Source organism: Pan troglodytes, chromosome 22 (assembly GCF_028858775.2).
Source record: "Pan troglodytes isolate AG18354 chromosome 22, NHGRI_mPanTro3-v2.0_pri, whole genome shotgun sequence".
Taxonomy (NCBI): Eukaryota; Metazoa; Chordata; class Mammalia; order Primates; family Hominidae; genus Pan; species Pan troglodytes.
The window spans coordinates 39,857,118-39,870,570 of record NC_072420.2 but is presented as its reverse complement, the minus strand read 5'-3'; the positions used below and the strand labels follow the sequence as shown (position 1 = coordinate 39,870,570).

At 39.5% G+C, this 13,453-nt stretch overlaps 1 protein-coding gene and 1 pseudogene across 6 annotated transcripts in view; both read left to right on the top strand.

Annotated features, from left to right (window-relative positions):
- The window catches only part of PSMG1 (proteasome assembly chaperone 1), a 150,360-nt gene that overhangs the window by 2,603 nt on the left and 134,304 nt on the right, over positions 1-13,453 (top strand). For 4 of the 6 annotated variants that reach the window (XM_531460.9, XM_016938544.4, XM_016938543.4 and 1 more), the window contains 5 exons: positions 552-703; positions 1,002-1,064; positions 2,340-2,538; positions 3,416-3,552; positions 5,323-5,529. In XM_531460.9, the coding sequence (XP_531460.1) occupies positions 552-703; positions 1,002-1,064; positions 2,340-2,538; positions 3,416-3,552; positions 5,323-5,397 (626 nt within the window). In that variant the 3' untranslated portion in view covers positions 5,398-5,529. Of the gene's footprint in view, positions 1-551; positions 704-1,001; positions 1,065-2,339; positions 2,539-3,415; positions 3,553-5,322; positions 5,530-13,453 lie in introns of those variants that run through there. The other 2 variants (XR_010154514.1, XM_063803635.1) reach the window with 1 other exon arrangement.
- LOC129138312 (poly(rC)-binding protein 2-like) lies at positions 8,788-12,384 on the top strand (annotated as a pseudogene).

The window sequence follows — 13,453 nt, the reverse complement described above, 5'->3', positions numbered from 1 at the left end:
ACATACTTAAGTTTTAAGGTCCTTGCATGTATTAATTCTCTTGGTGGATTAAAGTAAAAACAGTGTAGAGTGCAGCTAGGACAACGTACATTTACAAATACACACATAGACCTTTATATTTTTAGGGTGTTCACAGGTTGTGATGAGAACATTCAGGAAACCCAGTTAAGATCCCTTCCTCTGTAAGGTACCCCTAGTGGTTGTAGAACATAGTAAGTACATGATGGCAAGTAACTATGGACTCATTTATATAAAGTTCTGCTGGCCTAAAGTTTTTCAGAAGAGTATTACCCCGTGAGCATGTGGTAGAAAGTCTGTCAACAAACCTGCCTTCTTGATCCCTAGCTCTAGGATTGTCTTACTCAGGGTGTGTGGCCTTTTACTTCTTGGGGGCCTCAGTTTCTTTTTCTGTATAATGGTGGTATTAGGTAGACGGTCTTGAATGGCTCTTTCAGCTCTCAGATTCTACAGTAACTTGAGCTTACTTTTTATTGAATAGAAAATATAGCTTGCAGAGCCAAACACTAACTTATGTGAATTGTTTTTTACAGCATTTCTGTCATCATTTGTTATGAATTCAGGAGTCTGGGAGGAAGTTGGTTGTGCTAAACTCTGGAATGAATGGTGTAGAACAACAGACACTACACATCTGTCCTCCACAGAGGCTTTTTGTGTGTTTTATCATCTAAAATCCAATCCCTTGGTAGGTGGGACTTGTATGTTTGAAAAGTAGTTATTTAAGTATCACTTACATGTTATTTACTGGTAGTATACTTTAGTATGGCAAATCTTTCAGTTGCTCTGTCAGTGTGCACTTTTTCTGATACTAATCACCAGTAGTGGTTTGACTGTTAAATTTTAAAGAGAAATAAGTAGGTCAATAGTGGAGCCAGGAAAATAAGTATTACCTAAGTGTTGTCATTCACATGTTACATATATGGTGATAGTTTGTGATGTGTATAAAACTTACTTGACAAAAAGCGTGGAACTTGACTTTTCAGGTTTTCCTCTGTCAGTGCAGTTGCTATGTTGCAGAAGATCAACAGTATCAGTGGCTGGAAAAGGTAAGAGAGAAATGAAAACCTGTGAATGGTTAGTCTACAGGAGTTTTCATTTTTTAAGGGTTCGATGTCTTTTAACTTAAACTTACGCAGTCAGATATTTATTTCTTTAAAATATTGTGGGAATTTCTTTTGGAATATAAAGAATAAAAGAACTTGCTTATTTAACGTGACCAACCAGTTGTGTTTTATACTTCTGTGTCCTCCCGTCCTCAATGCTGAGGTACAGAAGTACAAAACACAGTTGGTCCTCAGCATTGAGGACGGTAGGTCACAGAAGTATAAAACACAATTGGATTCCTCCCGCCCATCTTTCTTTGTTTACATCACTTTAGATCTTATTAAAAGGTAAAGGGGTTCTTAGAAATCTATCAAATCCAGACTCTTCTATTTATAGAAGAGGACATTTAGAACCACAGTGATTGAAGCTTACCTATAAGTGTAGTAATTCCAAAAATGAATTTCATAAGAGTTATTTTTCAGGTGTCGGTGGTAGGTGGGAGAGGGAATGAATGTCAGGTGTGTACTTGTGACTTTTTTTCTCTGGACGGCAGACCTGTAGTCGCTATTCTGGCACTCTGACTTCATTTACTCCACATCGCAGGCCCCTTAAGTAGGTAGTGCTGGCATTACGTGTTCATCTATTCTTGTGTTGCTATAAAGAATACCTGAGGCTGGGTAATTTATAAAGAACAGAGGTTTAACTGATTCACAGTTCTGCAGGCTGTATAGGAAGCATGGTGCTGGCATCTGCTTGGCTTCTGCTGAGGCCTCAGGAGCCTCCAGTCATGGTGGAAGGTGAAGGGGGAGCAGGCAGATCACATGGCGAGAGCATGAGAGAGGGGAGGAGCCAGCCTCTTTTGAACTACCAGCTCTAGCATGAACTGAGCGAGAAGTGAGAAGTCACGTATCACCAACAGGGTGGTGCTAGGCCATTCATGAGGGATCTACCCCCATATCCAGTCACCTCCCATCAAGTCTGGCCTCCAACATTGGGAATCACATTTTAACATGAGATTTGGAGGGGACAGGCATCTAAACTATATCACCTTAGTTCACTAATGAGGAGAGTGACTTGGAAAAATTGCCCACCTAGAAAGCAGAACCAAGATCAAACCCAGGTTGAGACAGCAGGTGTGTTCTGTTTCTCCAAGGCACACTCCCACCCCTGCTAGGCATGCTATTATTGTCTGTGGTGTTAGGTGAATACCTAGAGGAATGTTTCCATTCTGTAACAAAATTATATGTTTTTTTAATTTGAAATAAATTTTATGTTAGGTTTTTGGCTCTTGTCCAAGGAAGAACATGCAGATAACTATTCTCACATGTCGACATGTTACCGATTATAAAACCTCAGAATCCACCGGCAGCCTTCCTTCTCCTTTCCTGAGAGCCCTAAAAACACAGAATTTCAAAGACTCGGCGTGTTGTCCATTGCTAGAACAACCGAATATAGTACACGACCTTCCTGCAGCAGGTGGTATTAAAATTTGTAACATTTACGTTCTATCTTATTGCTTTATTGATACTACTTTCACCATTAGAGGTCTTTTTGAGGTAGTTTATTAATGATGATTGATACCAATATATTGCTGTTAGTCCTCAATATCTGTAGTTACAAGTGCAGTATATTTAGTTTGAGTTTTCAGATTTTCCAGACACAGTTATTTGAGGAGCTCATGTTTCTTAACTGTTAGGCTTCAGACATGCTGTGTTTCTTTTTGGTCTTTGATTATTCAGAATGCAAGCCAGTGTTAAATATAAATTATTGGTGCATGAAAAGTTGATAAAGTACATTTTAATTATCAAAACAGAAGTTTTGAATATTGAATCTTGATAGTTGCTTTAATTTTTTTTATTACTGTCACTCACATCTGCCATCATATGACAAAGAGACTGCCATTTACTTTTCAGTGGGTAATATATTACATAATTGTTATTTATTATATGAACTGTATTAAAATAGGGTTTGGTTGGGGTTTCTTTTTGCTTTCAATGTTTACTAGAATGAGAAGTGGCTAAATATTTCACTTTATGCATTTTGTATTTATTTGTTATTTATATGCTTTATTATAGTCAGTAGAATTTTAATCTTTCAGCTACTTAAATCATCTCAGCTGTATTTTCAGGAAATATAAAATTAATATTTGCAAAAGAAGAGATTATTAGGAAAATAAATTGACTTTGAAAGAAAATCTTCATTATAATTGGTTCAAAATTACAGTAAATACCTTGATTGAAAGAGGCAGCTGAGATAACTACTTTTAACAACAGCCTTTATTATTTAAAGGTGTTTAATTTAAAAGTAACATAATAGAAAACTTACATCGTTTTTTTTTCTTGTGTATTCATAGTTCTAAGTTACTGTCAAGTATGGAAAATCCCAGCAATTCTGTACTTGTGTTATACTGATGTGATGAAATTAGACCTAATCACAGTGGAAGCTTTTAAGCCTATACTTTCTACCAGAAGCTTGAAGGGTTTGGTTAAGGTAAGGTTTTAACTCATTTAAATTAATAGCTGCATTGTTATAATCAGCTTAGTAACAAACATAAATGTATAGTGTCATTTTAAACCCTAAGCAATGCTTGGAGATCCATTCTTCTCAAAGTGAAGCTTTCTAGTCTGGCAGTTTGAATTTGGTTGTCATCATCTCTTCTGTATACGTCTGTAACTTGGCGAATGCTTTGTTCTTGTATGATAGATTAATGCAGTGCAATTAAATCCCAAATGTCTATGTGGACAGATGGTTTTACTGTTCAATAAGCTTCTATAACTACTTTGCAAGGTTTTTAAAAAATTTTTTATTTAATTTTTGAGACGATTATTTTTGAGTATAGTGTGGATCAAATTATTATAATATTTATTTACCCAATTTTACAGAGAACTGTATATGTGAAGATGAGAGAATTACATAATGAACCTCTTCCTTACCCTTGGTTTATACCTTTGGGCTCATTTTCTAAAAAAATTGGAACACGTACATGAAAATGTTTGCCTGTAATCTCAGGTAGTTTAGGGATTCCATTGTTTTCTCTTAAGAGACTTTTTTGGAAGTCCACAGCCTCTGGTTTAAGCATGGTTTCTTTAAAGGAAAGAGGTTGTAACAACATTGTCCCTCAGCCCGGTTTTATTCTGGAATGGCCATTAGTTTTAAGACTTTTGTGGTAAGTTGTTGGAAGTAGCTCATTTCCCAGGTCTCATAAATTAGTTTGTTACTAGATTGTCAGCTCCTTGTGGTAATGGACCACGATTTTTAATTTCGGTATCCCAAGTTTACCACATACCTGGCATGTTGAATAAAGCCGTCAATAACCATTTGTTGAAGAGTACAGCTGTAAAACTCTGATTTAGTATACTGCAAGCTTATCTTGCAAATTAGCTAGAATCCAGGGTAATCTTTCTGACACATGGAGTTAATTTATTTTTAGCATCTCTTTCAAAGTGTATGCTGATCGTCTTGTTTGTTTAAATAGCCAATTGCCTCATCCCACTTAACTCAGATGAGTTCCCATGGGCAGGGGCTGGGCTGTTTTGTTTACTGCTGTAGGACTGTGTGTAGCACACAGGTGTGTCATAAACACTTGGACTTGTTCAGAGACTTGGAAATCATCTGTCATATGGGGCTTAAGGAAACTCAGCTTTTATGAATATACTTTTGAGGGGAAATTTAACTCAGCATTTTCATTTTTGCTTTGGAGATAATGATTAGCAGGAGGGTAAGATGGTGGTTCTGCAGGATGCTGTTTTCTTAATGACCAAATACATCAGCCTGAGTCAGTTCGTTGTTTCTGACCTTTTAAAAGTGGTATTTTCAATAAGGTGGAATTATTTTGAGTTCTTCCTGTGTGGCAGTTTAGTTGGATTTGAAAGATGGATGAATCTTGGGTAGAAGTGTGCAGAGGGAAGCAGTGTGAGCAGAGTGGGGAAGTGTGAGGAGAGCCGTGAGGAGTGTGGTGTTGGTGGAGAGGGAGGAAGACATCTTGCGGGGAAGGTCGGGCGGGTTAGAGCATAGACTTCCTCCAGAGACCAGGAGGCCATCGGAGGCCAGGAGATCATGGGCGAGTGTGGCAGGGAAAGGGCCTGTTGAACTGACTTTCCCACTTGCCTTTTTGTTGAGAAGGAGAGTAAAGGCCACGCCTGTCCCATGGCTGTTGTCTTTAAGTCTCGAGTGTGGAGATTGTTGGTCGTGGAGGGGGGGGTGTTGCCTCTGCCTGAATCCCTGGGGTCTCACTGTATTCACTTTTTTCTCTCCTTTCAGAATATTCCCCAAAGCACTGAGATACTAAAGAAATTGATGACAACAAATGAGATTCAGAGTAACATTTATACATGATCTTAAACATTGTTTTGTAGTGTATATTACTTGTCCATTCCTTTAAGGGGAGCAGCCTGCACTCTTTTGTAGATTACTTTTGGGGGATATATTTTGAGAATGATGAAACGGAATAAAATTGTAAAAAATTAATTGTAGTTTTAATTCCTTATTTATGGTGGTATTATTCACAACCAAAATAAGCCAGGCATTTTCCTTTTATCCACTAGGTGGGAGTATTGTTGTATTTGAATATTTTAAGGTACTATAGTTAAATTTTTATCTTATTTATTTATTTATTTATTTTTTGAGGCTGGGTCTTGCTCTGTTGCCCAGGCTGAAGTGCAGTGTGCTATCATGGTTCACTGCATCCTCGACCTCCTGGGCTCAAGCATTTCCCCCACCTCGGCCTCCCAAAATGCTGGGATTACAGGTGTGAGCCACTGTGCCCAACTTTAGTTAAATTTTTCAAAGCGACAGATATCAGCAGATTGTATTCATGTGGCAAAGTGTAGTTAATTAGGTGTAACTATTCATTGACCTGTTGGTGATTCTTAATATGTGGAAAGTTTCTGGATATTTTAGGAGTCCTGCAGTTTTTTTTATCTTGTGGGTAAAAATTGATGACAAAGTAACAAAATTATATATTTACTAAAAATGAAACAGAAATGTGTATGTCCTCACTTTTTAGTAATATCTGACAGATAGCCTCTTCACCCAGACTTTCCCAGGGCTCTCTTTCAAGGCTGGCTCTGCGCGTGTCAGCAGTTCTCTTACAGTCATGTGTTATCATTAGGAGTGTGAATGGAATCATGAACCCGGAGTAGCCACACAACTTCACAGGACCACAAACTGAACTGCATTCATGAAAATAAATTTTAAAATGGTGGAGTTAAATGCTTCTTATCTCTTCTGCTTTCTTTTTCACCTTTTTAGTTATTGAATCATTTACATACTACAGATTTAGAGTACTCACCCATTTATATTTTCTAGTTCCAGTTCATTTACTGTTTTTGGTAATGATTAGAAGTATGGTAAGGAGATACTGTGTTCTAACTCCTTCTTGAGTAAACTTGGTTTCCTTTACATAATTAAGTATTGGAAGTCTTGTGCATAGTATGTTTATGAATATATCCCGAAGGCAGAAATCTAAGCATTTCCCTTGTTGCAAAAAAAGTTTTCATTCATTCAGAAAGGTGCCTGCAGAGCCCTGAGGTAACATCATATGACCTGGAATCTGGTCCTAGCTGGAGCTAATCCTCTTCTTGTGCTGAGGGTCAGTGTGGTAAGTAAGGAAGAGTGATCTTGGAAAAGCGGACTATGTTCAATCCCAGGCCAGCCCTTACAGGCCAGGTGACTTTGGGCAGATGCCTTGAAGCTTCCTGAGCAACAGTTTTCTCAGCTGTAAACTACAGATAATACTGGTGACAATACTCCCTGGGTGGTTATCTACTTCCCTTGGGGTCCAGGTTTTCATCTGCTTAATGAAGGAAATTCTCTGCTTGCTTTGCTGAATTGTGAGAATAATGATATAAGAATGCTTTTGAAGAACTGTAAGGTGGTATTTCCATGTTGACACACCTTTGTGTGCCCCACCTCAAAGATGCTGACTGTGATGTGGTAAGAAAGGAGTGGGGAGCTGCTCTGGGGGCAGCTGGAGCTGTCAGTCTTCATTCCTTCTTGTACTTCCTCTTGCTAACTTGAGAACCACAGAGCTTGGCAGTGTCAAATGGCTAAGAGTGGAAGTAGTTGGGGGACAAGTTTTGCATCGGCAGTAATCCTGGGAGAACCCTAGAAGCAGATAACTCTGGGCATTGTAGTTTTTAATAATTTTGTTAAGGAAAGAATCATAATTGCTTCAGACTGTCCAGGAGTAAACCTCTTCTTGTGATAAGAAGCAGGCAGCAGGTGCAGGAGGTTGGCTGTCAGTGCAGCAGAGCCACGTTAGGGCCAGATACCAAGCCAGGCACAGTGGTGCTTATCCGTAGTCCCAGCTACCTGGGATGCTGGGGCAGGAGGATTGCTTGAGCCCAGGAGTTCGAGTCTAGCCGGAGCAGACATCAGGCCTGAGTAGGTTCCCCATTCAAAGGAGAGTAGCTGAAGAAAACAAGCAATACGAAGGATAGAAACAGCATTAAAAATGCAGAAGAAGAGCATTCTGTTGAAAAACATGACTGTAGGAAACAGCTATTTTTTAAAAGTCAGGAACCCCTGCTTTTTCCAAAAGCAAATAATGAGATGTATGAGAAGCAGCAGCTAGCTGAAAGGAAATTTAAAAAATTTCATGGAAAAGATTTTAACAGAAGCAAAACTTCAACTTTAAAATTAAAATCTGTATTATATAAAATAACAACAAATAGTATGTGATCTAAGTTGTATATATATTACATATATATAAAATAGGGTATAATACAAAGCCATTATGTGGAGGACTAACTTGAGTTGGTGTCCTAAGATGCAGGACAGAAATAGAGAAGTAACAGATGACACAGACAAGACAGTATATGCCCAGTATATTAGAGCAGTCCAGAGAGAACCAGTAGGATGTGTATAGTCATGCACCACATAAGGACATACCACTGGCGGACCGCATGTAGACAGGGGTCCATAAGATCGTATGGAACTGAAGGATTCCTATCGCCTAGGCTGTGGTAGCCATCCTAAGGTCAGAGCTCATGTGTTACTTGTGTTTGTGGTGTTGCTGGTGAAAACACGCCTACTGTGCTGCCAGTTTAAAGGTCCAGCACATACAACTATGAACAGTACATAATACTTAACAATAAATGACTATGCTACTGGTTTATGTACATCCTATTTTTTGCTATTTTAGAGTGTATTCCTTCTACTCGTAACAAAAAAGCGAACTGTAAAACAGTTTCAGGCAGGCCCTTCCAGAGGTATCCAGAAGCAGACATTGTCATCACAGGAGATGACAGTTCCATGTGTGTTACTGTCCCTGAAGACCTTCCAGCGGGACAAGATATGGAGGCGGAAGACAGTGAGATATTGATGATTCTGACCCTGTGTAGGCCTAGGCTAATGTGTGTGCTGTGTCTCAGTTTTTAACAAAAAGCAAAAAACAAAACTTTTGAATGGAAAAAAGCTTATGGAATAAGGATATAAAGAAAAAATATTTCTGTACAGCTGTACAGTGTATTTGTGTTTTAAGCTAAGTTATTAGAAAAGAGTCAAAAAGTTAAAAAAAATAAAAGTTTAGAAAGCAGAAAAGTTACAGGAAGCTGAGATTGACACCAGCAGAGGCAGCAGCCTGAGCAGCTACAGGCTGCGCTCTCTCCCACCTGCCCTGAGGTCTCTCCCTTCTTTCTCTTCCTCCACCACCTTTTCTCCTCCTTCTCGTTGCCTTTCTGCCCACCCCTGTTGTTCCACCCCTGCCCCACCCTGCCTGCTCTCCTTTTTCCCTGAGTTGCCTCCTGCCTGGAGTTCTTGGTTTTCATCCCCACTGGCCAAAGACTTGACCACTCCAAGTCCAGCTCCCCATAGCCCTGCTTGATATGGACACTGGTATGATTGAAATTGGATTAAATGTCATTCTCACCACCTGGCTACTTATGCATGGAAAGGAAGTTGGCAGTATCATCAGAAAGAGGAGAATCAGTTAAGATGCATGAGGAGAGTGGTGCATGTATCAGCATCTCAGAAGGGAGTTGTTCTGAGAGAATTATCATCTTGGCTGGACCCACTAGTGCCATCTTCAAAGCAAGATTGGAAGAGGATATCAGTAGCTCTGTGACCAATAGCACAGCTGCCGGTAGACCCCCTGATGCTGGTGGTCCCTGCTAGTCAGTGTGGCTCATTGGAAAAGGTGGTTGCAAGATCAAGGCAATACGAGAGAGTACAGGGCTCAGGTCCAGGTGGCAGGGGATATGCTCCCCAACGCTGCTGACTGAGCCATCACTATCGCTGGGATTCCGCAGTCCATCATTGAGTGTGTTGGACAGGTCTGTGTGGTCATGTTGGAGTCTCCCCCAAACGCATGGCCATCCCATACTGGTCCAAGCTGTCCAATTCTCCGGTGATCTTTGCAGGTGATCAGGACAGGTACAGCACAGGCAGCGACAGTGTGAGCTTTCTTTCTGCACACCACTTCGTCCATGTGCCTCAACTGTGACCTGGAGGGACCACTTCTAGAGTTGACCAAGCTGCACCAGTTGACAATGCAACAATCTAGTTTTCCTGCAGTAGATAGCAACGCTGGGGTTCAGTGCAGGTTTGGATGCATCTGCTCAGACCACTTCTCATAAACACCATTCCAAATGATACTGGCTGCATAATCAGGTGTCAAGGCACCAGAATAAATGAGATCTATCAGATGTCTGCAGCGTAGATCAAAATTGTGAACCCAGTGGAAGGATCTATTGATAGGCAGGTTACCATCACTGGATCTGCTGCCAGCATTAGCCTGGCTCAATGGCTAATCAGTGTCCGGCTCACCTTAGGATGAGTGGCATGGGGAACAGCTAGAACAATGCAGATTCACGTACTATAACCCCTTTCTGCTGTTCACCACCACCCATCATCCATCTGTAGTTTCTGAACAAGCAGGCATGTCAGGTTTTAAATAGTTTTAAATTTTTGGTTTTTAACACTCATCCATTCCTTTATTTTTTATTTTTTTAAAAAATGAGATGGAATCTCACTTCATTGCCCAGGCTGGTCTTGAACTCCTGAGCTCAAATGATCCTCCCACTTCGGCCTCCCAAAGTGTTGGGATTACAGGCATGAGCCACTGTGCCAGCCTGTCATCCACCCTTTTTTTTTTTAATTAAGGTGTTTTAATTCCTTTCTCTGTTCCAGTGTTGACGCTGAGATTGTATTTAGCAATATAAGTTTCCCCCTGTTTTTGTAGTTGTTTGTTTTTTGAGAAAGGGTCTTGCTCTGTCGCCCAGGCTGGAGTACAGTGGGGCAAAACATGGCTCACTGCAGCCTTGACCGCTCAGGCTCAAGCAGTCCTCTCACCTCAGACCCCCAAGTAGCTGGGACCACAGGTGCATGCCACCACACCCGGCTAATTTTTGTATTTTTCAGAGAGACAGGATTTCATTATGTTGTCCAGGCTGGTCTTAAACTCCTGAGCTGAAGCGATCCACCTACCTCAGCCTTTCGAAGTGCCGGTATTACAGGCATGAACCACTGTGACCAGCACTCCCTGTTTTTGTTTTTTGGCTTATGAATTTTTCTGTTTATTATGAAAATGTCAGAGTGAGATGTTAATACATTTCAATTTAGTTCTGTAATATCAGGAATTTTTCAAAAAATTAAAAGGTGCATTGGAGCTTTTTCTTTGTGAATAGAAACTGGATGCCACAGTGAACAACAAAAAAAGGCCGCGAAGATTAATTAATTATTGGAGAGCAAATTAAAAAAAAATAAATTTAGTGTAGCCTGTGTACAGTGTTGATAAAGTCTACTGTAGTGGACAGTAATAACCTAGGCCTTCACATTCGCTCACTGACTCACCCAGAGTGACTTCTAGTCCTGCAAGCTGCATTTATGGTAAGTGCCCTATATAGGTGTGCCGGTTTTTGTCTTTTATACCTTATGTTTACTGTATCTTTTTTATGATAAGATATGTTTAAATATGCAAATATTCACCATTGTGTTACAGTTGCCTACAATATTCAGTACAGTAACATGCTGTACATGTTTATAGACTAGGTGTGTAATAGGCTATAGAATCTAGGTTTGTGTAAGTACACTATGATGTTTATGCAATGACAGACTCATCTAGCGATACATTTTTCAGGCTGGTAAGCAAAACATGATTGTATATCTATATAGATACCAGGGAAATTGGCTTACTTGATTATGGAGGCTGAAAAGTCCCACAACAGGCTGTCTGCAAGCTGGAGACCCTGGGATGCTGATAGTATGGCCCAGTGCAAGTCCAGAAGCCTCAGAACCAGGGAAGCTGATGGTGTAAGTCTCAATCCTAGGCCAAAGGCCTGAGGGCCTGGGGTAATTGGGGAGGGGCACTGGTGTCAGTCTTGGAGTCCAAAGGCTGGAGAGCCTGGAGTTGTGATGTCCTGTTCAAGGGCAGAAGAAGGGTGACCCAGCTCCAGGAGAGAGAGAGAATTCACCATTTCTTCATCTTTTTCTACCTGGGCCCCCAGTGGATGGATGGTTCCTGCTGACATTGAGGGAGAATCTTCCCACTCACTCCACAGACTCATGCTAAACTCTTCTCAAAACACCTTCACACAGACACCCAGAAATCATGCTTTACCAACTCTCTATGCATCCCTTTGTCAACATGGTACTAAACTCAAGCAGGAATGGCTGTACTTACATAAAACAGACTTTGTGCCAGAAGCAGTAAACAAACAGTTATTATATAATAGTAAAGAGATCAATCTAATGAGGAAATAACAACTAAATATATGCACCCAACACTAAAGCACCCGGATTTATAAAGCAAATATTTCTAGATTTAAAAAGAGAGGTAGACTCCAACACGATAATTGTTGGGGACTTCACCTCAGTCTCAGATCATCTAGACAAAATTAACAAAAACCCATTGGATTTAAACTAGACTTTAGACCAAATGGATCTAACAGATAATTTGTAGAACATGTTACTCAACAACTGCTGAGTACACATTTTTCTCATCAGCACATGGAACATTCTCCAGGATAGACCATATGTTAGGACAAAAACAAGTCTTGACAAATTTTTAAAAATTGAAATCATATGAAGTATCTTCTCAGACCACAATGGAGTAAAAATAGAAATAAGAGGAACTTTGGAAACTATACAAATACATGGGAATTAAATAATATGCTCCTCCTGAATGATAAAAATTAATATGGAAATAAAATGTTTGAAACAAATGAAAATAGAAACAACATACCAAGACCTATGGGACACAACAAAAGGAGCTCTAGGAGGGGAGAGTGTATAGCAATAAACACCTACATCAAATGAGTAGATAGATATCAAAGAAACAATTCAATGATGCACCTCAAGGAACTAGAAAAGAACAAACCAAACCCAAAATTAGAAGGAAAGAAATAGTAAAGTTCAGAGCAAATCTACATGCAGTAAAGACTAAAGACGTAGAAAGGGTCAATGAAACAAGAAGTTGGTTCTTCAAAAAGATAAACAAAATAGATAAACCCCTTGCTAGACTAAACAAGAAAAGACCCAAAAAGGAAATGAAAAAGACATTACAACTGATATCACAGAAACACAAAAGATCATCAGAGACTATTATGAATAGCTATATACTACCAAACTAGAAAACCTAGAGGAAATGGATAAATTGCTGGAAACATACAACTACTGAGATTCCAGAAGAAATAGAAAATCTGAACAGATCAGTAATGAGCAGTGTGATTAACTCAGTAATGAGAACCCTCCCAAAAAAGAAAAGCCCATGACTGAATGAATTCACTGCCAATTTGACCAACCACATAAAGAAGAACTAATACCCATTCTCCTCAAACTCTTGCAAAAAAATCAAAGAAAAAACAACTCATTCTACAAGACCACCATTTCCCTGGCACCAAACTAGACAAGGACACACACACAAAAAGAGAACTACAGGCCAGTGTTTCTAAGGAACCTAGACATAAAAATTCTCAAAAAGAACAAAACAAAACAAAAAGCTAGCAAACAATTCGACAGGATGCCAAAAAGATAATACACCATGACCAAGTATAATTTATACCAAGGACACAAGGATGGTTTAACATACACAAATCAATAAACATGATACATCACAACAGTAGAATGAATGACAAAAACCATATGATTATCTCAATAGATGCAGAAAAAACATTTGATAAAATTCTACATCCTTTTATGATAAAAAGCTGTCAACAAACCAGGTACAGAAGAAACATACCTTAACATAATAAAGGCTATATATGACCCACAGCTAACATCATACTGAGTGGGGAAAAACTGAAAGTATTTCCTCTAAGAACTAGAGCAAGACGAGGAAGGATGCTCACTTTTACCACTTTTATTCAGTATAGTACTGGAGGTAGAGCCAGAGCAATCAGGCAAGAGAAAGGAATAAAAGGCATACAGATTTTTAAGAGGAAGTCAAATTGTC